General features: G+C 48.2%; 1 protein-coding gene across 4 annotated transcripts; it reads right to left on the bottom strand.

Annotated features, from left to right (window-relative positions):
* Nucleotides 1-397: 397 nt before the first annotated feature.
* Nucleotides 398-26,871, bottom strand: LOC116951831 (GTP-binding protein Di-Ras2-like). Of its 4 annotated transcripts, none has more exons than XM_032970598.2 (5): nucleotides 25,942-26,871; nucleotides 11,721-12,239; nucleotides 10,965-11,151; nucleotides 10,630-10,832; nucleotides 398-8,932 (listed from the first exon to the last, which is right to left on the bottom strand). In XM_032970598.2, exons 2-5 carry the CDS (start codon nucleotides 11,856-11,858, stop codon nucleotides 8,855-8,857), a joined length of 606 nt encoding a protein of 201 aa, XP_032826489.1. In that variant the 5' UTR covers nucleotides 11,859-12,239; nucleotides 25,942-26,871; the 3' UTR covers nucleotides 398-8,854. The 4 variants fall into 4 exon arrangements, with proteins under 4 accessions (XP_032826489.1, XP_032826488.1, XP_075930012.1 ...); XM_032970597.2 differs by lacking the exon at nucleotides 25,942-26,871 and adding an exon at nucleotides 25,524-25,926; XM_076073897.1 differs by lacking the exon at nucleotides 25,942-26,871 and adding an exon at nucleotides 25,445-25,468.
* Nucleotides 26,872-27,229: the final 358 nt, after the last annotated feature.

Raw genomic sequence — 27,229 nt, 5'->3', positions numbered from 1 at the left:
ACCTATACACTCACCCACTCACTACACCAATGCACTCACCCACTCACTGACTCTCCCACCTATACACATAGATCGCTCTTTTAACCTTCAACAGACTGTTGGGGCAAATGCTGTTAGCGAGCTCTTATTAAGGCTTGCACGGCACATAAAGGAGTGGGTTGGCCAGCACCACGCCTGGCCGCCTTTATCTCCCTAGTGGTCATCTTTTTACATAACGCGCTAGGTACTTAAATTGAGGCCGAATCGACCTAGGGAGGTCCAGGATCGATTTCAATTTTCGTCACTCACGTGAGCAGGAATCGAACTTGGGTTCGTAGCGCGGTGAGCTAACCACTGCGCCACCACTCGCCATTATCACACATTCACACGCAAACACAGAGCGGCACGCACACACACATTTGTCCGAGCTAATTTATGTATTTATACATTTCATTGATAACAACTCTAACACATTGTGCTTATTAAGAGATTTATATCCATGGCAATTATAATATTATTTGCTACATTGCTTTGTATACGGGGTTGCACAGACACAAACTTAGCACAGCAGAGGGGTTCAATCCTCGCGTGATACCTTATGCCCCGTCCCCCACCTCCCCCCAAAAACTCACTCGCGCAAATTCAACATTCCCGTGGCAGGGGCAAGTCAGTCCACAGTACAACTCTGAATGTTTAACTCCCCACAAAAGCGGTACAGCATTCATTTTAGGAACCCCCGGTGGAATACCGCTGATGATGATTTGATGAGTTGACTACCAACGACCGGGATGTGAACTCGTAACCACTCGCGTCCTGTGACCACATTGCGTCAAATAAATACATAATTCGACCGCTTATCACGTAATCATCTACAGCGACGACTTCATTAACGACGATGACTACAAAAAAAGAATAGGAATTATTTTTTCTACCTACGTGACTTTACCGAAAGTATAAACATAATAGGGTTTACCCTTTATGGCAATACAACGGGAAGTGTTAAGATGTTCAAACACCAAATAGACACACCTATTGCAAGGCATCAAGCCTTCATTAACCACAAGTACTTGTGGCAAAACATGCGAACAGACATGACCTGACAATACACGCATTGTCTTTGAAACCGATTGGCCTACACCAGAGACAGCAGCCTTCTTTATGAACGCCAACAAGTATCAAAGCATAGCTCGGGTTGAGCAGTTATATCCATGGGACGACGATTGAATCATCGTCTCTATGGGGACCTTTTTGAAAATCCTGGAAAATGTCCCATAGAGACGGTAAAGGTGCATCCCTCCACAGTTTGCCTCAACTCGAGGCTAGCTCAGGAGGGTTTTTTTGGGCCACCTCTTCCACGCTACGGCCGGCCGTCTTTGAGAAGTTGGAAGATACCCACAATTTATCCCAAAGACAAAGAATCCCAGCATAGCCTTAACATACTGTAGGAGCAAATGCTGTTAGCGCGCACATATGGAAGCCGGCACGACACACAAGGGCGTCAATGGCCAGCACCACGCCCGACCGCCCTTGTCTCTCCAGTAGCGATGTTTACGCAATGCACCAGGTACTAATTTGAGGTCGAGTCGACCTAGGGGAGGCCCAGGACCGGTTCAGATAATCGCGACTGGTGTTGGCCATGAGCAGGAATCGCCGTGTTCGTAGCGCAGAGTGCTAACTGCTATCCCACCGCTCCCCGCTATCCCACCACCACCATACACAAACTACAACTTGCCGATCGAAGAAACCGCCGTGTTGAACCCCATTGATCCTACTAGACGGACACAGGTGGTGGGCAAGTGGGTGAGCAGCGACGCTGGGACAAAGATGGGAAGGAGGCTTTGACTAATGAGTTAATAATGGTTTGAAGACCGCACTCGTATTCACTATTGGGGAATTGCGATAGTTCCAACGCAGAAGATCCCAGGGTTTGATCTTCCATTAAGGTCATGGTCCACCCTAAATTGTATCCGCACAAACCATGGCAGATGCGGATACCTGATGCACAAATGGACAATTAAAAAGAAAACTCTCCAGTGTGCGAATGTGGTCATCCAGACCAGACCATACCACGTACAACGACACAATGCCCGATCCACAAATACGAAGGAAAGATTACAGCGATACACTCCACTGCTCCTAACGCGGTTATCTGGCTTGACCACCGGAATGTGAAATTGTAGTTGTTACTCTGCATATACATCAGCCATACAACAAAAATACTGATATAGCAGCGACAGCCGGACTGACCAGTGTCGAGTTGGTACGACAATCACACGGCCAAAGACCGTCATTCAATTAAATATAAATGTATTGACTGAGAATCAGAACCTTCATTTATCCTGGAGGAATCCGAGGAGCTATGACGCTCTTTTTTCTCAGATGTCTAGAGTGCTACAGAGAGGGTGACGGTTCAAAAGGACCCAAGTTCAAGTCCCCCAGTCGAGGTTCAACTCCACCAATCATCATCGTTCCGTGTCGGAGAGAATTAAACAGTGGTAACCCACCAACAGTAGTCCGTCATATACATACAGATACGGATCTTGCCATAGGAATGTGGAATTTCCATCACTGCTTCAGGGACACCCCAGGAGAGATGAGTGACGAGGATATCGATACTCGTTTGAGAAGAAGGGAAAGCAACTCTGACGATTTGAATTAAATGGAAGAGAAAATGAATAAAATTTTGATTTAAAGCTTTCGTGACTGCAGTAATTCATATTCTTAGCTCTTTCGGTAAAGTCACGTTAAAGGGAAACAATAAAATAATAACGTGACTTTACCGAAAGAGCTAAGAATAAGAAAATGAATTGTAACGGCAGAGTTTGTGGAAGAACAAATCACTGCAACACAACTCGGGGATAGTAGCGGGGGAGGGGAAACTGGATACCCCCCAAAAACATTATCACTCTCCAGATAATAGCAGTCGGGAAAGTGAATTATTACGAACATTATGCGTGTGCTATGAAGGACTATTGCCCGAAACGTCACCTATTATATATGTTCTCCCTTTCAGGCTACACGCAGCGGTATTCACGAGCGTGTTCGTGTTAAGCGTTGACGAGGGCAGTGATGCAACACAGCGCTCGCCGCTCGTTGTCGCGGTTCGGGCCCAGTGGCAGCCCAGATTAATACTGTACTGTCGGATCAACCATGAAAACACCCTACCGCCGTCTGCTTCACAGTGGAAATGTAAAAGAGTCTGTGACGTCTCAACTAATTTAATTTAATTTTACCAGGTAAGGTCGACGCGACCACGGGGAGAACATGCAACCTCCAAATATACAGCAGCAGGCGTCGGGGTCAGGCTCGAACCCACGACCTCCTGTATACCAGGCGAGGTGGTTAACATCTCCTAGCCACCGTGGCCTATTTCCGCACGAGTGGCCATTTGTGCGTGCCGGTGTCCAGAGCCATCCATGGAGGGGGGGGGGCGGGACAAACCCCACCGCGTGGGCGTCCCGACGCCCTCAAACGATACCGGAAGTATCACATCGAACACTGTGACGTCGAAGCACGCCCACCCCCCCAATCGCGGGGGCCCCGAGCGGTCGCCCCTTATTTGCCGTATCCTAGGATGAAGGCTGTCATGCGGTCGGGATATCTCGCGATCCAGGGATCCGTCTGGCATCAGCAGCGCGCACGATCCGAATTTACCGCTCCATCTCCCGCCGATGGCTCAGCGTGTATGCACTCTTTACAAACACACGCGCGTGCGGGTGTGGGTAATCATGGGGCTTTTTGTTGTTGTTCAAGGATACCCCGGGAGCTTATATCTCCACCAAATAATAACAGCACCAACAATAATAACGACGTATTCAAAACTTCAAATAATGAAGCTATAATCGACGACACGGTCACAGCGTGGGTGTTGTTGGTGATGCTCGGTAGTAGTAATGGTGCTCGTGGTGAGCGGATCGTGAGGGATGGATGTTCCACCCTCACCACGGCCAGCCCCAACCTCGACCCCGCGGTGGGGGCTGCAACAACCCCCGAGGGGCCCGACGCGAGCCACGCTACTTCACTTCACACTGCCCGCGAACAACATTCAACCATCGCCGCCACAACGCATCTTAGCCGCCGCACTAATCGGTGAACTCGAGCGAGGGGAAGGTGGTGGGGTGGGTGGTGGTGGTGGTGGTTATTGTCGACCCGGTAACACAGCCGCCGTGCTCCGCACTCCACCCGCAGGGGTCGTCAGACCTGGAACGGCTTCGTGACGCCCTTAGCCCTCTCGTATTCACGTGCATTGGGGCTCTTTACATCGAGGTTTTTAAAAAAAATCAAATTTCGAAAAAAATATATTCTTGTTTTGGTTGCCCACCCCTGAGTGAGTGACACTGCACTACGAACCTGGCGGGGACCCCAGTTGGATTCCCGCTCACGACTACCACCACCACCACCACCACCGACGGTGACAACGAATGTGATCTCCCTGGGTCAACTAGGCTTTAAATGAGTACGTGGTGCGACGTGTAATTAGACAAAGGTGGCCGGGCGTGGTGTCGTCCACCCACCCCCTCGTGATAGGTGCTCGCTTACAGCACTTGCCACGAGAGCCTGTGCAGGCTATACGGGGGATCTTTCTCTTTGTCCTTTGAGGACTGTTCTATTACGATCACATCACCTGTAAGTTTGTAAGTTAGTATCGTCTGGTACAACGTTCGTACAACTGTCACCCCCTATATCTGTTTAATATGCCTGTGATTTAATTGCGTCATTGTGCTATGATCTCGATCGTAAACAGTCCGCACGGGGGCCGACTTACGCGGCAGTGAGTGCACAACAACCATTTACGTTTGTGCAATAAAGTATTATGCGAATTATCGCGTGACAGTTATTTCTGATCCGATTCCTAATTGCCGTAACTTTATTTTGTATTTGTTCTGCTTTTTGACACGCTTGCAAACGAGACTCAATCCGAGTCTCTCTTAACTCCTCTCACCTGGTTTAAAGAAAAAAAAACACGCAACTTGGAATCATGAAACTATCCAGACCCTCGGTGGCCAAAACAGCTGCCAATGTCGTTTGTTTGGCTGCATCGGTCGAGTGGCGGAGAGGTGCGGTGTCTAGGAGATGTTAACTACTTCGCCTGGTATACAGGAGGTCGTGGGGTTCGACCCCGACCCTGATGCCTGCTGCTGTATATTCGCATGTTCTCCGGCTATTCCCTCCACATTTAGACAAGACGCGTTTAGAGTATTTGGTTGCTATAAATTTCCATACGGTAAGCCACTTCTCGTTCAGTTACGATTTGTGGCCAGATCGCTTATGAAAAGTGCTACATAGCTCGGTGGGCCTTACCGGGTTAAATTTAATAGTTCACAACAACACACATTCGGGTTAGACTGCTACTACGTCGTACCTCCTACCCTAAACGCGAAATAAAAAGCAAACATGCAACCGACTGGTGTGTGCTTTATAAGTTGCCCACGATGCATGCATAGGATACAAAAAGTTAAACACGTATTTACATGATGCGCCGTCTGCGAGTGCGTTTAAATCGGTGCTCGCGAACACTGTCCCCAGAGTCTCACAAGGCTGCATGGTTATAGCGCTGCACACGTTTGCGATACGAGTTTAATCCAAATGTTGCTTCTGTCATTCGTATAGCACCTACACAAACCACCGTGGAATCGTCAACTGTACGATCTCGGTCACATTTTTATGACGGATGCAATCAACATTCGCCTTATCATTACAGTTAACGGAGAATGGCTCCCATCACGTGATCCACCAAACCCACAATGACCAATAAAAAACGCAAAATCCCTGACAGTTGTTTTAATGTTTATATATTTAAATTTCTTTTCTTTTCTGTATTTGACAATATTGTTCTCTTAGCGTGTGAACAAAACTACTCCGTGCAAGACGATGGTACAGCCCACACGATGCCCAATCGGGTCATCAGACTGTTCCATTATAATTACATAAGGTTAGGGGGGGGTGCAAAAGGGTTAATCACTGCATAGCGAATAAAACATCTATACTTAACTTTTTAAATACGATACACCTTACTCATGGGGGAGCAGTGGTGCAATAGTCAGCTCATTGCGTTATCAACTTGGCGACCCGAGCTCGACTCCTGGCGACGGCTATCATTAGTGAGTGGTATCTGAAGCGGGACTGACCGGTGTGAAGTATGGTTAAACAACCGCCCCTCCCCCCCCCCGAAAGTCACTGCATGGCGAGGACTTTACAAAGGTTCAGAGCCCGTCAATCCACTGCTGGATGAAGTCTCTCGAAGCTTGTGGTGACCTTGGTGACCGTTTGACCATACTTCACCGCACTGCTAAATGTTGGGTGACCAAAGAGGGGGTGGCAGGGCACGCCTAGAGACTGGTGCAGATGTCACTCAGCTACCGGGAATCGAACTCGGGGTGTAGGGTTTACAACGCAGCGCGTGCTAACCCATGCGCCACCGCTCACCTTGCCAATGTAAAAGTCTACAACTTGAGAATTTAAATCAAATTGATGGGATACCTCCCCCCACCCCACCTATTAAATAAATCGTATATTTATTTGTTTTCTGGACTGCAAAACAATCCACCGTTCAAGTTTAAAAAAGTGCAAAAAGTTTTGCTAAAATACAAACGAAGAAACGGAACTGCAAATACGACAAAAAGATTCTACCGAAATTCTTGCGTAGGGTTTTCGCCGCTTGTGCCGCATGGCTCTTCCGTTGTGCTGCTCGGGTTGCGTCGGCGTGCGCTGCTCGGCGCGATGTCCGATGAGACTCTGCGAGCCTGCGCGTCACCCCTTCTCGTATGCGGTAGCGTGGTGCTCAGTGTGCTCTGGGTCCTCCGGTGTCCTCCTTCCACGGGAAGCCAAACGGTCAAATGATTCGTGGCCAAGCAGCTGTCCTTAAATTTTTAAAACATAGCCACCACATGGTGTTCGCTCGTTCTCGTGGAGAGAATGACTCGGAGAGAGGGCGACTCGGAGGCACCAGGAGGAACCACAGATGAGTAGAGAGGCAGCAGCAGCCACAATGGTGAGGAGCTGGCACTGCTAACAATTGCCCAAGCTCTGCTGTCCTCTATATAATGAGATGTTTCCAGCCCATGAATGAGTATTCACACACATGGGAGGAAACTCGGGCACCTGGAGAAAACCCATGCGTATGAGGGGTAACACTATCCTATGCAGATGGAGTCTCAATCCCCATAACCATGGGACAGATGAAAATTAGTCCACTCACTGGAACCGCCATTGCCTGACGAGCCAGGGGCACAGCTTCTCCTCGATGCGCACGCGTAGAAGGGAGTGTCACGACACGTGTGTGTGTGTTGTGTGCGGTGATCCACCAACCCTCGGCTGCTGCCTCCATACCGCGGGATCAATACAGGAAGCTACCACAAGTGAGTGTTGAGACTCGGCGAGGCTGTCCCTGGGTAAACAAAGAGCACGGTTTAAGCATTCGGACTGCCATCGTTTTGAACAGACACTCTTTCGTGTTTGTGCATTTGCGGCTGGGGGGGGTATGGTGCGAAACATCGGACATTGCACCAAACAACACGTGCGCGGTACAGCCAGAAAAAAAAACAATCAGGCGCTAAATTAACGCGATCATCGGGAGCTAAAATAACACAACTGAATCAATCGGCCGCTCCACGCTTCCTGAGGCGAGCGATGGCGGCGCGGCCCAGAGGCGGCGTGCTCGCCGCTCGTGTCGCCGAAGGTTCACGCGGTTCGATACCGGCAGGTCGCCCTGATCAATACCACGGTTGTGGTAAGTAAAAAAATACAACACCACTCGACACGCTGTCCGCTGCACTCGCACGGTCGACGTCACACAGACCCCCCCCTCGCCCCATTGTGATATTGTTGTTCGCAAGACCGAGGCCAGATTTGTCAATAATAAATAAATCGCGCGGAAACATTTACTCAATTGGGATTACACACACAGCAGCAATCATCTCTCCGCACTCCCCTACTGGCATACTAATGCCCAGGGAAAGCTGCCACTGGGGGATGCCCTGGGATAGACCACACAGCAGCAATCTTCACCCTTGTCTAACTGCGAAAAAACCTGGCAGGACACCTCCTAAGAAAAGGGTCGTGGAGCTTTCCTGGCTAAATGATTGAAATAATAAATAACAGGGACAAATCCCTCCATGCGTAGGGTATTGCTTTTAGAATAAAACTCACCATCGGGCGAGCGATGACATCTGCACGTCGCGAAGACCAAACGTAAAAAATAACAACGGTTTTTAAACTTAAACAGACTTGGTGAGAAGGTAAAGGGGCAGCCCTGCAACTGCTTGGCTCGCGCCACCACTGGGGGAAGGCGCCTTCGCTAAGGAGAGTGCTTCCTCTAATAGAGCAACGTTTGGCCTACTCTTCCAAGCTGGCCAGACGTTTTGTAAAATAGAGCACTCACACTTTACCCCACCATACGCGACATGTGTTGTGACCCCCGTTTGTAGAGCCGGGTGAACAGCTAGAGGCGGTTGCATGGGGGAAAGAGGATTTGAGAAACTCGCGTTGACCGAGTCAAACCTGCGCCCTCCGAGTTGGAAATTGCAGTTGTGCCAATGACCGATAATCGTTCCTCCACCGCTGCAACAGCAGCTTCCCCCTTAAGAGACTAAAAAACGAAATACCCCCAAAATGTAAAATTTTAACATTTAAAACACACGCGCACGTGATCGAACGAGCGCACGCACAGCGGTTGTGAGTAACGTTGCTGACGTTAAAAAAAATAGTTTGTTAATATCAGTATAAAATAGCAATAATAAGTAAAATTTTAAATAAAGGAAAAGTAAATTTTGCGTAAAAACTCCTGTTGGACCCGGTTAACCCCGTGCAGCACGCGGGCCGTGACGGGCATGCTTGCGAGGCCTTCCGTGACCGCCACATGAGCATCACGTGAGCTTCACATGAGCAGGCATCTCCTCCGCACGTGCTCCTTGAGGCTCCTCCTAGAGTCTTTGGTGCCTTTCTTTCCGTCCACCTGAAAACGTCACACAACAAAGATCCCCCGTATAGCCTTAATTGCTGTTCGTGAGTAGCAGCGCCTATGAACTGTTTTTTTGTGTTTCGTGTTGAGTTTGTCGTCCTTCCCTGTACCTCTGATTAGCACGGTTGGCTACGTATGGCACGTGATGGGGGGAGGGGGGGTGGACAGCCTATGTCCACCCAGCCGCCTTTGTCTCCCCAGTCGCGGTGTTCGCAAGGGGTTGGGGCCTAAAGACCAGGCCTCGACACCCAACCAATTGAACGCAACCCTTAATAAATTTGAAGAGACATCAACAAACTGCTGTTTGACATTTTTTTGTAAAGCAAAATTAATGAACCCGATACTGTGGCATGTCGAACATACTAAAAGCGAAACTTTACGTAGAGCTCCTGATGCACTGTACCACTGAGCACCGGTACAGTGCCTCCCCCCCCCCCCCGCGCACGCAGGTAAACGCTCATTAATCGGCCCATAACATCTTTGTATATACAGGACCGCAGAGCTTGGCGAGTGCGGAAATTTGTCACGGGCTCATCACCGCATGACTTCTGGGGCTGTCGCCTTCCTGCTCGTCTGCGGTTTCATTCTCCTGGTGCTTCTGTCGAGTCGTCTCCTCTCCCTCCGTTTCTATCCGTCTCTCTCTCTACGCGAGCGAGCGAGCGAGTGGGTTACAACGAGCTGACGTAGCAGTTATTATCGTCGTCGTTAGTTGCACTGTGCTACGAAGCCAGCGTGACCCGAATTCGATGCCTGGTCACGGCTGAGCACTACGATCGGACCGTCGTGCTGAGTTAAGCACAACGTGCATTCCGAGGCGATGATATCAGCGATGCCCTCTTGTGGGGGTTGTGAAGTTATTCTCGGATGGCACAGGGCGGATCAGACCTGACCTAGCACGAACCTCCCCCGACATAACGACATACGATGCAGGCGCAGCCCTGCAACCGCTTTGCTCGTGACACTGCTGCTGGAAGTGCCCTGCACTGAACAATAGCTCAAGCGAGCGGCGTTCTTCATTGCAAGGCCCGCGAGCCACTTGTGGCCTTTAGTGTCAAACCCTAATGGTTTCAAATGTGTGGCGACCCTCACACTGATGTCTTATTAGTGTTTTGGCCTCCTCTTCCACACCGGTCAAATGGCTCGGACGAGGTGGGGGGAGTACCCACACTTTAACCCACCACACGCGACCTGCCTGTCATATAACTGCACCGTACCTATTTTACACTGCTTGGTGGACAGAGGTGGGGGGCTGCCCGAACCACGCAACTACCACACGCCACGTATGCATTGCTCTCGTTTTCAGCCTTGTCTAGACCGCCAACTCGTAGACCAACGAGACCAGCCGAGAGCACTGCACGCATGACGTAGTGATCACATGGCGCGCATGCAAGTCGCATGGTGGCAGCCGCCCGACCTGCCGAGTGCGAGCAGTGGGACTCACGGGGGTTCCGACGGACGATGATGAAGATGTGATGGTGATGACGATGACAGTGGTGATGGTGGCGACGGTGACTACGAAGGTGATGATAGTAATGGTGACGAAAGTGATGATTACGATGACAACGATGACAACAGTAATGATGATCATGGCGACGACAGTAACTATGCTGACTGCGATTACGGCAGTGGTGACGATGGTCTCCCGCGCGGGGGCACGAACATCAACCATGCACCCTCCCCTGCTCACTCACCTGCAGGCTCATGTGCCGCCGCTTCTCGAGCGTGAGCAGCTCTTGGAAGGCCTCGGAGACATTGTAGTCCATCTTGGCCGACGTCTCCGTGAAGGCGCAGCGCCACGCCTTGGCCTGCGTCTCGCCCTCGCCGGCTGCCACCTCGCGCGCCGTCTCGTCGCACTTGTTGGCCACAAGCATCATGGGGACAGCCGACACATCGCCTGGGAGACCATGGGAGATGCAGGGACGGGAGACGAGGGGAGGGGAGACGAGGGGAGGGGTGAGGGCTTGTGGTGACGAAGTTGCACCTCACCACACCACGCCGGGTCACACCACGTCGCATCGCGCCGCACCTTTGATCTGCGCGATGACGTCGTAGATGGGCCGTAGCTCCTCAAGGCTCTGGCGACTCGTCACCGAGTAGACGAGCAGGAAGGCATGGCCACGCGAGATCGCCAGCCGCTGCATGGCGGGGAATTGGTGTGAGCCCGTGGTGTCGGTGATCTGTAGCGTGCACACGCTCTTGTCGCAGCTGATCACCTGCGTGATGCACAGATAGATATATACATGTTGATATGCAGGTATAGGAGAAACACAAAGAGAGATGGATACACACAGATATTACAATTTCCTCAGATATACAGTATCCAGCGATATACAAATACTGCTTTTTCACTGGCACATCCGAGTCGAGCCAACGCGGGTCCTCGCGGCACGCGCCCTTTTCCATTGGCAGAGTCAGAACCAAACCGTGCTACACCGGCCTCACAACACTGGCTGAGGGGCCAAGTAGGCCACGGTCGGGGCGAATGCCGCGTTCATGGCGTGCGACGTAGATCGGTACACTGTGAGGAGGACGCGGTGCCACCACAGCATCCCCGCATTTGCTCACCGCGCACGACATCCCCAACTGGGCATGCGTGGCGGTGGAAAAACCTGGGACCCTTACGGCTGTGCCGAGACAGCCCCGGCAAGGCCCCGGGTCCACACGGTGTAAATGCTTCGCACCTCCGATGAGCACATTTGGCTACGCACGGTGAGAAAGAAGTTTAACATGCATGCATACATATGAACAAAAGTGGAGTTGACGAGGTGGGGGGGGGGCTCACCTGACGGTAGGTGTCCTCCACGGTGGGCACGTAGGCCTCGCGGAACGTGCCGCGCACGAAGCGCAGCACGAGGGAGCTCTTGCCCACACCGCCCGCGCCGAACACCACCACGTGGTAGTCGCTGCTCGGCTCCGGCATGGCGGCCGCTCCCTCCCTCTCTCTCCCTGCCGCTCTCCCTTTCTCTCGCACACACGTGCTCCCTCCCTCTCCCTCTCCGCGTGTCTCTCTATTCCTGTGCGTACCTCTCTCAGTCTCACGGTGTTTGTCTTAGCGACGCTGTCTCCGTGTATCCCTCTTCCTGTGTCTCGCTCCTTGTATCTATATTTCCCCGTGTCTCTGGTTTTATGTATCTCTTTCCACTGTCTTTCTCTCTCTCTCCTCAGTGTCTCTCTCTACCCACAACTGAGTGGACTCACTCTCGAGAAGTATTCTGTCCGTCTGCTTACACACACCAAGTATAACTGCTATATAGAGTCCTGTAATATTGCTCTATTGGATGTTTCATCTTCACGCCTCCATCTGCAATACACGAGGACAGATACCATTGCATTAATCTGTTGTGAATTCGGTAAAACATTTATTAGCTAAACTCTAGTTTTGTGTCGTTTTCTAAACCAATAATTTCTATATTCTTGGCTCTTTCGGTAAAGCCACATAGAAGGGAAACAATAAAATCATATTGTTTCCCTTCTACGTGACTTTACCGAAAGAACCAAGAATATGAATCCCTGCAGTCACGAAAGCTTTAAATCAAAATTCAATAATTTCTAGATCAATAATTACCCAGCGGCATTGTGTAGGCAAGCAAATTCACAACTGGGTTGACACTTCTGGGTATTCTCAGCATAGCCTGAATAGCTTGTCGAACTATGTACGTTGCTGGGTCGCCAGATATTATTGGCAAGAGACCTCCCTCGGTTCAATCGTGGAGCCCAGGACTTTCAATATAGCGGCCAGGAAAACCCTATTGAGTACAGTATGTGAAATAATCATGAACCACCCCTACCCTCCCATACTCAATGGCTGAATTCATGAGGCCCAATCTCAGCCTTGGAGCATCTTAGCTATAAGCTCAGAGACAAGAAGAGTACACACGAACATGGGGTCCATTCCTAGACCTTAGACCGGTCTTAATACCTGAACCTTAGACCGGTCATACACACCTGAACCTTAGACCGGTCGTACACACCTAAACCTTAGACCGGTCTTACACATCTTAACCTTAGACCAGTCTTACACACCTTAACCTTAGACCAGTCTTACACACCTGAACCTTAGACCAGTCTTACACACCTGAAATTTAGACCAGTCTTACACATCTGAACTTTAGATCAGTCTTACACATCTGAACCAAAGACCAGTCTTACATACCTGAACCTTAGACCAGTCTTACAGACCTGAACTTTAGACCAGTCTTACACATCTGAACCATAGACCAGTCTTACACACCTGAACCTTAGATCAGTCTTATACACCTGAACTTTAGACCAGTCTTACACATCTGAACCCAGAAAGGTAACGACCGGGGAAACCCCCCCCTCCAACCCCCCTCCTCCCCCCCCTTGCCCCCTACCCCTCTCCCCCGCCTGCTCTGGTGAGTCCGGTGTGCCTCATACCGTCGATGCCCCTGGAACTACCGCCCGGAACGTCAGAATGTTGATCTATACTCGTCAATGTATGATGTGAGGGAGGATGTGGAATACACATATTTTATCTGTATAAAGACCTGAATCTGTGTGTCTCAAAAACCTCTAGGGTCCTTCTCGACAAGGTAGAAAGCTGACATTTGGTACATAGGTAACTTTTCAGACACAAAACAGGAAAAATCAGAAAATCCGAGATTTTTTATTTTAAGACCCCCAAATCACGATTGTACGTGCTCCATAATCATGTTGTGCGTGCATTGCATGAAACCGTTCAAAATATAAGATTGCGTTATTTTTCATTTGATAAGGCGTTAAACAGCTAATAAAATTAAAGCGAGAATCATTGTTCTATCTTTGATTGTTTTTGATATTTCGGATTAAAGCGATTTTGAACGAAAAAAATACATATTTTATGACGTTCAAATCTGAATAATTCGAAAACTTTGTAAAAGAAAGGACTTTCCCCTCAGAGTATTAAGTTAAGAAATGTTTGTTCTTTTTAATAAAAAAAAAGAACGGAATCTTTAAATTCAGCGGTTCCCGATAGGTACGTCTTTAAATATACGAAGCCGAATGAAGTCATCAACAATGTGTTTTTGTTTGCGGAATAATAAATTTTTTTAGGAGTTGTTTGTGTCTGATCATAAATACAAATTGTAAAAATAATAATCATATCTGGTTAATGAATATATTATTTAAAACGTTTGCTTGGCAAAGACAGGCTTTATGAACTCGTATAAAAATAAAAACCTTCGGCAACCGCAACGCGTTTATCAATAACGGCACTGTATGTACAGTATGTTGAACTTCTTTCGCACCGTGCGTAGCTAATCGGAGGTAAAGGCACCTATCCGCGTGACCACACAGGGAAGAATATGTATGTAGTGTTCGATTTCACTCGGACAACTTCTGTCTTTTGATTTAAAGCTTTCGTGACTGCAGTAATTCATATTCTTAGTTTTTTCGGTAAAGTCACGTTGAAGGGAAACAACAAAATAATAAAAAATCTATAAAACAATAAAAAATTCTCACGACGTTTCGACCATAACTCAAACGGTCGTCTTCAGGTGTGTTGGTTTGCATAAATGTATTTTTAAACGGCGCATTTATTTATTTATAAAAAACGTTAGCGCCACGCGCAACGATTTGGCAGTTTATTTAGGACTAGTCCATCTATATTCTGAAAAGAGGAGGGGGGAGACGAATTTTTTTATAATGTATGCTGTCTGAAAGGTCTTAATTGATTGTTCACGCTTACAGTGGCTTTCAGACAGCATACATTATAAAAAATTTCGTCTCCCCCCTCCTCTTTTCAGAATATAGATGGACTAGTCCTAAATAAACTGCCAAATCGTTGCGCGTGGCGCTAACGGTTTTTAAATAAATAAATAAATGCGCCGTTTAAAAATAAATTTATGCAAACCAACACACCTGAAGACGACCGTTTGAGTTATGGTCGAAACGTCGTGAGAATTTTTTATTGTTTTATATATATTTGATTATTTTGTTGTTTCCCTTCAACGTGACTTTACCGAAAAAACTAAAAATATAACTTCTGTCTTTCTTCGAACACCGCTTTATTTACAACTCTCAGCATGTCCTCCACATTCCACAGTATCCTGGTCGCCACGGCTCGCTAGCCGTGCTTCACTCGACTCGCTCGCCACCTTTGTCTCCACTCCCCACGATTACTTCGCTTACTCCGCCGCTAACTACTTCGTCTCCGCTCTCCGCTATCACCGTCACTATGCTTACTCCACTGCTAACTACTTCGTCTCTTATTCTTAGCTCTTTCGGTAAAGTCACGTTGAAGGAAAACAATAAAATAATAAAATATATATAAAACAATAAAAATTCTCACGACGTTTCGACCATAACACAAACGGTCATCATCAGGTGTGAAAAAACCAACGGCAAGAAACATTTGATATAAGTGTCGGTTTGCATTAAATTAGTTATTTTTAAACGGTGTATTTATTTATTTAAAAAAACGTCAGCGCCATGCGCAGCGATTTGGCAGTTTATTTAGAAGGACGAGTCCATCTATGTTCTGAAAAGAGGAGGATGGAGACGAAAAATTAATGTATGCCGTCTGAAAGCCACCGTAAGCGTGAACAATCAATTAAGACCTGAAATGGTTTATCAAATCCTTCCAATGATTGCTAAGCCAGAATCCATTTTCTCGGTTGAAATTGTCTCTGTGCTTGTATATGTGGTTAGCCTCATGAACGAATCTCTCATGGTAGCCAGATGGCTTACAAAGAACCTGTCTTGGAAAAGTCAATGTCATGTGAATAAATAAATAAATAGATGCGAACCGGCACACCTGATGACGACCGTTTGTGTTATGGTCGACACGTCGTGAGAATTTTTATTGTTTTATATATATTTTATTATTTTATTGTTTCCCTTCAACGTGACTTTACCGAAAGAGCTAAGAATATGAATTATTGCAGTCACGAAAGCTTTAAATCAAAATTTACTTCGTCTGTTCACCGCTATCACCGTCACTATGCTCACTCCACTGCTAACTGCTTCATCTCTGTTCTCCGCTATCACCGTCTCTATGCTCACTCCACTGCTAACTGCTTCATCTCTGTTCTCCGCTATCACCGTCACTATGCTCACTCCACTGCTGGCTGTTCTTCGTCTTCAGCTACGCTCTCTCCACTGCTCGCTATTCTCGTCTTCAGCTCCGCTATCACTCTGTCTCCAAGCTCTCCACTCTTCAATTCCCCGCTGTTCACTCCGAGCTCTCCAACTTCAACAACCTCGCTCCAATTGCCGACCCCCCAATTTATCCCCGCTCTCATTACTCCCCAATTAATTAGTCTGCGTCCCAACGGCACTCCGTGTGACCCTCCACCTGTTTCTCCTCCAGACCTTTAGGCGCCACTCTAGCCCTGGCAACAGCACCAACCAATCACAGCCGTCCACGGCTCTCCAAGCTTAATTGCCCCAACATAACCTGCACTGTATTCGCCTTCGCTACAGGCTGACCCAAGATAACCCGTACTGTCTGTGTGATCATGTAATCACGCTGTTCGTACTACGCACCTTCCTACTCCACTACATCTATAGTAAACTAAACGATTTTTAATTTTACCAGGTAAGGCGCCCTGAACCATATAGCTCTTCAGAAGCAGTGGCTTATCACGTGGAAATTTATAGCAGCCAAATACTCTTAACGCACGTTTATAAATGCGGAGGGAAAACCCGGAGGACACGGAGGAAAATCCACGCAAACACAGGGAGAGAGACACACAAACTACAAATATACAGCAGGCGTCAGGGTCGGGTTCGAACCCACGACCTCCTGCATACCAGGCGAGGTAGTTAACATCTCGCCACAATGGCGCCCAGTCATATATCGGCCGTTCTATAGGATTCGGGGGGGGGGGGGGGTGCGTCAAGCGTACGTACGCAGGTGGGGGATAAAAAGTCCGCGTGCGTACAGGGAGAGGTCAAGTTGACAGATTTTTGCGTGCCTACTCAATGGATGGCCCCTAATCGGAGTTCGCGGCGCGCGCCAACCGCTGCACCACGGCTCGCCCCGCCCGTTCACGTGCGGGGTGGACCTCAGCGGTTTCAACCGCACGGATCTCGGCCACAACCCCCCACCTCTGTGTCCGCACGCCAGACTTCATCGGTGCTGCTACTCGCTCACAGCTCTTACCCCAACAATCTGTTGAGGCTAGACGGGAGGGGGGGGGGATTTGTCTTGCCCTGGCCCCATCATCATGGCCCATGCCCCCAATCTTAATAGGTGCTCGCCAACAACGCTTTGGTAAGGTTAAGGCTAAACTGGCTGTCTTTTGTCCTCTGTATGTGTGTGTCACGGTGTTTGTATTGAGTCTGTGGGTCACAGCAGCATAGCGGTTAGCAAGCTGCGAGCCGAGTTTAATTCCCGGTTAAGGCCACCAACACCCGTGACGATTATCTGAATCGGTCATATGCCTCCCCTAAGTCGACTCAGCCTCAAATGAGTACCTGGTGTAGTGTGGAAACATCACCACTGGGGAGATAAAGGCGGCCGGGCGTGGTGTTGGCCACCCACCTCCTTGTGTACCATGCCGGCCTTCGTAGGTGCTCACTAACAGCACTTGCCCCAAAAGTCTGCTCAGGCTATATGGGGGATCTTTATATTGATACTGGACGCAGGCTGCTATGGCAATGCGCACATTCACACCAAGGCACGGCAGATGTGGCTGCATTCACAATAGCCGCATTTTACTCACACCTATTTATGTGAATAGAGCAATGGGGCGAGAGCTATTGTTCACGAGCACCTTTTAAGGTGGGGGGGATGGGCCGTGATGGGCTGGTGGGGCCATGGCAAGACTAATACAAAGATCCCCCCCCCGTCTCAGAGGGTGATGGGTGGCAAGAACCACGGCCGGCAGAATTTGTCTCCCCAGTGGCGGTGTTTACACACTGTACTAGGCACTCATGAAGCTCAGTCGACCTAGGGGAGGCCCAGGACCGGTTCAGATAATCGTCACGAGTGTTGGTGGCCATGAGCGGAAATGAAACTCGGGTGGCCGGATCCGTTGTGTAGCGTGCGCTACACTACCGCTCCCCACACTGTCTCGACACGCACAAAGATCCCCCACCTAGCCTTTAAAGCAGACTCTTGGGGCAAGTGCTGTTCGTGAGCACTTACGGCACACACGTTCACACATCCACACGACTGTCCTATCAACCTGGCACTTTCCAGTGCCACCACTGACTGCGCACATGAATGGAAAATCATCAGCAGCCAGCCCCTCAGGACCCACCCTTGGGTCAGCTCAGCCTGAAATAGCTCCTATGCGTTGGCGTGTTGCGTATCGAAGCGAGTTGGCCATTATAGGTGTTTGCAAACAGGGGCTAGAATGGGATCCTTTGTGCAAGTGAGCAATATTTGTTAGTCCGATTGACTTTTGCTAGCCATCGAACAAAGACGGTCACTGCATCGCGCGCTTTGAGATGAGCTTCTGCGACCGTCTGGAACGCTCTTCTTTACAATATTAGGAAGCCACTGGAGCCACGCATTTTTAAATCATCTCGATTGAAAACTCATGTCTTTAGAACTGCTTGTGTTTTGGTTTGTTGTCCTTACGCTCGCACCTCCGATTAGCACGGTTGGTTACATACGGTGCGAAAGTTCAACATATAATAATGTCAATGTATAACGTTGTGCTGCCACGCAGTACTCGCCCGCTCTTGAAGAGAGGACGACTCAGGGGCACCAGGAGGAGGAACCACCGACGAGTGGGGAAGGCAGAAGCAGCAGCCACGTGGTGAGGGACCTGGCGCTACTAACAATCGCCCCCCAAGCTCTGCAGTTCAAGATATTAAGATGTTGCTAGTCAACCAAGGATAAAATCCCATGTGTGCGGGGGGGAACACTATCCCATAGAGAGGGGACAGGTGGAGTCCACGTTCGTTTTACGCCCTTCCCCTGGCAAGCCAGGGTAGAAGTTGGGCAATCTTGATTTGAAGCTTTCGTGACTGCAGGAATCCATACTCTTTGGTTCTTTCGGTAAAGTCACGTGGGTATAAAATAAAATAAATCACGACGTTTCGGGCGCAACACAAGCATCTGTCATCAGGTGGGAAAGCATGACGGACGCTTGTGTTGTGCCCGAAACGTCGTGATTTATTTTATTTTATACCCATGTGACTTCATCTTCTTTGGTTCTTTCGGTAAAGTCACGTAGAATGAGAATAAAATAATAAATTAATAAAATAACACAATAAAATTCTCACGACCGTTTCGGCCACAAAACAAGTGGCCTTCATCAGGTGAAGGGACGAGACTGTCTGGAGGACAGCGCTGGAGCGAACACAGCCAAGCTCAGACCGCCACCTTTAAGCTGTGCGAGACTGTGACTTGTTGGTAACGCGCCAATTAGCCGCGTGGCTGCTACCGCTGCCTTCTGGAAGCTCGTCCGGGGTTCCTACTCCTGGCGTCTCTGGGTTGTTCTTTGGATCTCTTAAAGAGCGAATGTATGTATGTTGAACTTCTTTTGCATCGTACGTAGAAAACCGTGCTAATCAGAGGTGCGGCGGAAGGATACACACAAAAAGCAGTTCGGCGACGGCGTTGTAGCATTACGAGTTGACATTATTTTACTGTATGATATAATCCATGTGCAGCGGTGAGGTGCATGGTACCAGCACTGGATCATGAGTTGGATGCCTTCATCCAGCAGTGGATAGACAACAGCTGCTGATGGTGGCAGGTCCGCTATTGGACGCCGCCCAGTTCGTGGCCCGGAACGCGCAACGACTCTCACAGCCGGGAAGACCGACTCAACAAATCGCACCTCCGATTAGCACGGTTGGCTACGTAGAGTGTGCAAAAAAGTTCAACATATAAACATACAAATATCAGTGCACTGGACGTCAAAACAAAATCCAAATGTGTTCCCAACGATAACAAGCCGAGAAGATGGTGAAGTTGAATCAATGTGTAGTGTGGTAAAATACACGGTGCGCACTGTTGTCCCAGGGCAACAGAGGGTAGGCAGGTGCGCGTGTGCAACGTGAGGATGCACGTGCAAACCTCCACCTCATTAAGGGGATAATCGGGTGCAGACGGGGTCGGCCCGGGGTTGCACTATGACACCGGAGGTGTTGCCAGGGAAACGTGCGATAAGGAGCGATTGATGGCCTGACAGGCGCTAGCCTAGCCTGTCTGGCCCTAATGAGACACAAGGGAGGAGCTGGATAATTGGGAGGAGGATATAAGGAGACGCGTGAGAGCAGAGCGGGAGTTCGGGTTGCTGGGACCAAGGTGAAGACATCTCGTCGCTGCCGCTCCAGCCAGGGACGGATCCCCCTGCCCGGATTGGACGAGTGAGTGGGTCTGAGGAACGTAGGCGAGGGCAGCGGCACAGAGTGAGCGCTGCTGTGTGCGAGCCTCTGTGCGAGCGCTGCTGTGTGCGAGCCTCTGTGCGAGCGCTGCTGTGTGCGAGCCTCTGTGCGGGCGCTGCTGTGTGCGAGCCTCTGTGCGAGCGCTGCTGTGTGCGAGCCTCTGTGCGAGCGCTGCTGTGTGCGAGCCTCTGTGCGAGCGCTGCTGTGTGCGAGCCTCTGTGCGAGCCTCTGTGTGAGTACTGCTGTGTGCAAGCCTCTGTGTGTGCGCTGCTGAGTGCGGAGCCTCGAATGCGGAGCTGTTGAGAGGAAGAGCTGCCGCAGGCAGGTTAGTGAGGTGTAAAGTAGATAAGGGAAGTTAGTCAACAGAAGTGACCGTATAGACAGAAACAGGAGTGCCCACAACTGGTGCAAGAATAGAGTAATAAAGTGTAAACAGGTGACCTGTAACAACGTGTCCGAGTGAGTGATTTTACAAGACACTACAAATTAATGAAGACACCCACCAACGTAAGAATGACGGCCCAAACACAGGGCGCCGCACCGCATCGCTGTGCATCGTGTAAATAACAAAACAGATAAGAAGCGCGCTAACCACTACATGACCGCTCGAAGAGCCACGCACACATACAGCGCGACTACAAACTCCGAGATCGTTTTGATAAATGACTTTTGTATTTTCACGGACAAACTCCAAGCTGACGGTGACGTCTCTGTATCCCCTCCCCCCCCAAAGGAATTAAATACAGGCAGTGGCTGTGACTGGGCTGGTGCAGCGATGCAGGCAGGCTGCGATTCCACACAGAGCCGAAGCGAGAGGAAGAGGGCAGCAGTGCGTGTCGCAGGCCAACTCAACGCGGTTGAAATATCAAATATCGCGTATACATGAATTTCTTTCGCACCGTACGTAGCCAACTGTGCTAATAGGTGCGGGGGAAGAACAACAAACTAAACACAAAGCAGCTAAAATTTTTCATCTTAATGATTTAAAAGTGCATCGTTCCAGTGGCTTCCTAATATTGGAAGGAAGAGCATCCCAGACGGCCGCAGAAGCGCATCTGAAAGTGTGCGATGTGGTGGCCGTCTTTGTTCGATGGCCAGCCAGAAGCCGCTGCTGCGAAGGTGACCGGAGCTCACGTGATGTTTATTGCTCCTTGACGAGATCAGCATGGTATTGGAGGTAGGAGAAATCTGACTGCTGCCAAGCAACAGATATTCAAGATGACGATGAAACAAAATAGTATGCTTCACCCTTTTCGGAAAGAATACAGGCGTTAAGATGTTCAATCGATTTCAAGGACAATGCATACATGATCAAAGCACGTTTGTTTGCATGTTTTACCACAAGCATGTGTGGTTAACGCAGACGTGATTACTTGTAATAGGTGTCTATTTGCTCTTTGAACAGCTTAACACCTCCTGTATTCTTGTCGGAGAGGGTAAAGCCTATTCTTTTTTCATCATCTTGATACTAGCAAGATGATATCATTATCAGTTGGAATTTAAGCAATTAATAGCGGATCTCGCAAGTTAAAGCAGAGTGGAGCCTGGGAAGTGCTCATGTGAGCGATCACCATCACAGGACATGAACAGTGTGAATTACAGATTAATTCCGGCGGTAACGGGGGGGTGGGGGGGGGGGAATTTGTGTTGATTCTTAGCAACGGATTCAAATTTCGGCTAGCTGGACTTTGTTTTGCCAAATTAAGCAACAACAAAACAAACTCTGAACAAAGAATTTTGATGTCATACATTTGTGTGTTTGTGTGCAGTCATTGATTGAACACCATGCTCCAGACACCAACCACACCGCAGTGTGCCCCGATGGTGTAAATGCAGAGGAGGGGAGTTTCAGGAGCATTACAGCGATGAGTTGCAGTGGATGGCCAGCTTTTGGTACCACGACTTTGTCAGATTTACAAATAGATTTTTTGTTAAGTGACGCGAAGCCCCGGTTAGCGCACGAGCAAAAAAAAGAGCCCACAAATATTTTGATTAAAAAATACAACCAACCTCAAATTTCTCAATTGGCATTACACACAGAGGCTGTCATTTCCCCCTTATTGGCAGATTAATACGAAATAAAACGTTTTTTTTATCAGGTAAGGACCACTGAGCTATATATCGCTCTTTTTCAGAAGCGACCTGGTCACAAATGAGAGCTCAACGAAGTGGCTCATCATGTGGAAATTGATAGCAGCCAAATACTCTAAACGCGTGATGTTTATTCTAAATCTGGAGGGTACAACCGGTGGAACCGGAGAAAAATCCACACGACCACGGAGAGGGAAACAAACTCCAAATATACAGGCTTTGGGGTCGCGATCCAACACACCACTTGCGGTATACCAGGCGAGGTCGTTAAATCTCGCCATCGAGTCACCAGATGCTCGGCTCAAAGTTGGGTATCGGCCACTTGTGAGTGGTTAAACAGGATTGTCAAGTACAGTATCGCGAGTCAAGGTGCTGATGGTGGTAGTGGTCTGGGACCGGTCAGCAGCCCAGCGACTGAACTGCGCAATACTATTCAAAGTATCATGACACTAAATAGAATTGGACTATTCCAGCTCTGGTAAACAAATGAACGCCACGCCTCACACGGGGCGAAACCAGAGTAGCCGAGCGTGCGTTGTTAATTGATCAGGCACCACAAACGCCAAGCGACCAGCCACAAGCAGCATTTTTTGACCGTGAACAGTGTGAATTTTTCATGGAGAAATTTGAGACTGACGCCATCCAGACTGCCACTCTGCGCCCAACCTTATGGAAGAGGTACGTGGATGACACTTTTGTTATCTGGCCACATGGCCGGCCTGCTCTAGACCAATTCTTCGACCACATCAATTCCATACACCCAGCCATCAGATTTACCATGGAAGTCGAAAAAGATGGCAAGCTACCTTTTTTTGGATGTCCTAATAAAAAAAAAGACCTGATGGTTCAATGAGCCACTCTGTCTACAGGAAAGCTACCCATACGGATGCTTATCTGAAACCGGATTCCCACCACCATCCATCACAGAAGAATTCTCTCATCAAGACTCTGCACCATAGAGCCCAATGCATATCTGACCAGGAACACATAGGCAGTGAACTCAAGCACGTACACCAAGCTCTTAAGGCTAATGGTTACTCCGACTATACAATCCGCAAAGCTATCACTTAAACTATGAAGAAGGACCCTCTTGAGGAGCCTTTCAAAACCATCACTTTACCCTACATTGCAGGGATCACAGAAAAGATCTCCAAAATCTTGAATAAACACAAGATCCAGGTCCGTTTCAACACATTACATAAAATCCGTGATCTGGTTCCGTCTGTAAACGATGTGATTCCGGACATACAGTACCCTGGTGTCTACAAACTAAGTTGCCTCGGTGGTAGTAGTTACATTGGAGAAACAAAATGCCATGTCTCGGACCGCATTCGTGAACACAAAGCAGACCTTAAACACGGTAGGACCAACACCTCGGCCATGGCAGATCATTGTTATAATTCAGTAGGCTCACATGACATTGACTTTTCCAAGACAGAGGTTCTTTGCAAGCCATCTGGCTACCATGAGAGATTCGTTCATGAGGCTATCCACATATACAAGCACAGAGACAATTTCAACCGAGAAGATGGATTCTGGCTTAGCAATTATTGGAAGGATTTGATAAACCATTTCAGGTCTTAATTGATTGTTCACGCTTACGGTGGCTTTCAGACAGCATACATTAATTTTTCGTCTCCCCCCTCCTCTTTTCAGAACATAGATGGACTAGTCCTTCTAAATAAACTGCCAAATCGCTGTGCGTGACGTTTTATTAAATAAATGAATACACCGTTTAAAATAAAGAAATTAACGCAAACCGACACTTCTTTCAAATGTTTCTTGCCGTTGGCTTTTACACCTGATGACGACCGTTTGTGTTATGGTCGAAACGTCGTGAGAATTTTTATTGTTTTATATATATTATTATTTTATTGTTTCCCTTCAACGTGACTTTACCGAAAGAGCTAAGAATACGTGTAATAAAGAGTTAATAGTCTTTCTTGATTCAAGTAAGGTTCTATGAATCGAGTAAGATTATATTGTACATACATTACTTCCATCAGTTTATAAGGGTTATTATATGTATGTATGCATGCATATGAGCACTTACCATAATGTTGAAAACTCATCTGTTTTGAAATCTGTACAGGAAAGCCTCTTTAATTAAAAAAAAACCCCTTGATATTCGCGGGGCACGCGTTCCTGAACACTGGCGCGAATATGAATACTAAAAGCTTGAGGAAAATGTGTTTAGGTGACAAAGACATTACGTGTCAACATATAATCTGTATGTATATATTAACGAGTGTTATGTTAATTAATTTACCTTTAATAATAATTAATATTAATATATTTCGAAGTGCAAATATCGACGACTAAATTAATCTATAAATATTACAATGTACGAACTTAACTATCATACAAAAAAATGTGTGGCCATGGAATCCCCCCTTCGAGTTTCACGACCGAGGACCCGCACTGACGCAGGGTGGTGAAATATGGTCAAACGACCCCCAACCCCATCACAACCTGCAAGGCGTGCATGGGGAGGCCTTCATCCAGAAGTGGATTAACATCGACCTGTACTTGTTCATTTATAGCCTTCAAAAGCAAAGATTCCCCGTATAGCCTGAACAGACTGTTGGGGCAAGTGCTGTAAGCGAGCACCTATGAAGACCGGCACGGCACAAGAGGGGATGGGTGGTCAACACCACGCCCGGCCGCCTGTCTCCGCCAGTGGCGATGTTTACACACCGGACCAGGTACTCATTTGAGGACGAGTCGACCTCGGGGAGGCCCAGGACCGGTTCAGCTAATCGTCACTGGTGTTGGTAGCCGTGAGCATACAGTACATGCAGTACAAAGGCAAAGACCCCCTCTCCCGTGTAGCCTACACAGACTTTTGGGACAAGTGTTGTTAGCGAGTCTCTCTTATTCACGCCGGTACAGCACACGCAGGATGCGGTGTGGCCAGTGCCACGCCCGGCCGCCTTTGTCTCTCCCACTGGTAATGTTTACGCTTACACGGGTAATCGCGTACGTATTATTCCGTTTAAGGCCGAATATGATATGTAAAGATAAAGCGACCCTGTATAGGCAAAACAGACTTGGAGCAAGTCCTGTTAGCGAGCACCTATCATACGCGCAAAGAAAATTCAAAAGACTCCTGTATAGCCCGCATACATAGGCTGTTGAGGCAAGTGCCGTTCCACATTCACACACGTGGATACACGTACAGTATGCAATTCTATACTGCACTTACCTTTCCCCCCAAGCGATGACGCAAACAGGCCAGCGTTAATTGGAGGCTGGTGGTTAATTGGTATCAATGATGGTACAGCGGCATGGATGATGGTGATGCGAATGGATCTGCCTGGATATATTTATTGTGTGTGTAAGATAGGAATGTCTCCTTCTTCTAGCATCACACTAACTCCTCCCTCCTCTTCCCTCCAACATTCATCACGTCCCAAATACGTCAGCACTACCGTCACCGGACAGCTCCCCCTGACGCCCCTTCAAAATAAAAGTACCCCCACCTCGTTAAACGCCAATTCAAGTCACGTGAAACAAAGGCAATCTTTTCAAATTAAAGGGCCTCCGTTGCAGGACTTCCCCCAAACCGATGTAAATTCATCTGCTCCGCCTCAATCCTACCCCTCCCCACTCATAATGCTTACCGCCGTCAGCGCCACCCACGCACACCGTCCTTTCAAATATAAGGGCCTTCTCTCACGCTTTCGAATTCACCTTCAACACAATTCATTTGTTTACTCTTAATGCCAACCATTACCACCATCAAACCCGCTCCTCTCGTATACCGCCATTTCATATTCTAGGTATTCTCTCAAAAGGCGCTTTCAAGCCAATGTTAATTCATCTGTGTGCGCGTGCCACCCTTTCAAATTAAACGGCCTCTCACGTGCCTTGGCAGAATTAGAACCACCCACGCACGGCCCACTTTAAAATTAAAGGTCCTCTCTACACGTGCCTTCAAAGCAATGCACAATATCTGTGCATGTGCGCCGCCCTTTAAAATTAAAGAGCCTCTATGTACAGGTACCTTTAACCCAATGTGGTTCCTCGACATACACCAATATCACTCTTTAAAATTAAAGGTGCCTCTATCGCGAATGCTCCTTCAACAGAATGTGTCGTCTGAACACGAGCGCCACCCTTTCAAAGTAAAAGGTCCTCTCCAAGGGCACCTACCACCATCAGAACCACTTATGCAGACAATACCTTCAAATAAAAAACCCTCTAAATTCACCTTCAACCCAAAGTAATTTCTCTATGCGCGTATGTCACCCTTTCAAATTAAAGGCCCCTTCTAACTAAGGGCACCTTCAATTGTGTACTCTAGTGTTTACGCTAGTTCTCGCAATTACCCACCATCAGAACCACTCACGTAAACGAACTGTTCTTTCAAATTAAAGGTCACGTCTTTCTAAAGGCAAGTTCAACCCAATGTAATTCCTATTGGCTCACCCTCATCCCATCATCAAAACCAAACCACCCTTTAAAATTAAAGGTTCTATCTGAATGAAAACACCTTCAGTCCAATGTATTTTTTTTATGTCCACGCACGGCACCCTTTTAAATGAAGGATGATTTGTTTCTAAAAGACTTGCCACCACCAGACTACTCACAAACGCCACCCTTTACAATTAAAGTTCTTCTCAGCATGCATATTCAATTCAGTAATTCATCCGTACACGTGCGCACGCCGCCCTTTCAAATTATGTCGTTTATCTCTGACAGGTGCCTTCACCCCAATGCACTTCGTCCACGCGCCTTAATCCCTCTGCTTATAACAATCACAATCACCCACGCACGCACGCCAATCACACTTTCAAATTAAAAGGCATCTCTCAAAAAGGTTAATTTAATCGAATACAATCTATATGTGCCTGCATGCCAATCTTTCAAACCGCTCACGTATAAACCACCCTTTCAAATGAGCAGTCC

Source organism: Petromyzon marinus, chromosome 44 (genome assembly GCF_048934315.1).
Source record: "Petromyzon marinus isolate PM22_M1 ecotype Great Lakes invasive population chromosome 44, UKy_Petmar_22M1.pri1.0, whole genome shotgun sequence".
In the NCBI taxonomy this organism is placed as follows: domain Eukaryota; kingdom Metazoa; phylum Chordata; class Hyperoartia; order Petromyzontiformes; family Petromyzontidae; genus Petromyzon; species Petromyzon marinus.
Note: the sequence above shows the minus strand (reverse complement) of the source record. Positions and strands in the feature narration are given on the sequence as shown.

What these genes read in the sequence shown, in the direction of transcription:
- LOC116951831 (XM_032970598.2), bottom strand. Translation starts at nt 11,858, where the DNA reads ATGCCGGAGCCGAGCAGCGACTACCACGTGGTGGTGTTCGGCGCGGGC. An exon ending in TGGAGGACACCTACCGTCAG is followed by an intron (nt 11,152 to 11,720) that starts GTGAGCCCCCCC and finishes TGCATCACGCAG; the next exon opens with GTGATCAGCTGCGACAAGAG. An exon ending in CGTCATCGCGCAGATCAAAG is followed by an intron (nt 10,833 to 10,964) that starts GTGCGGCGCGAT and finishes ATGGTCTCCCAG; the next exon opens with GCGATGTGTCGGCTGTCCCC.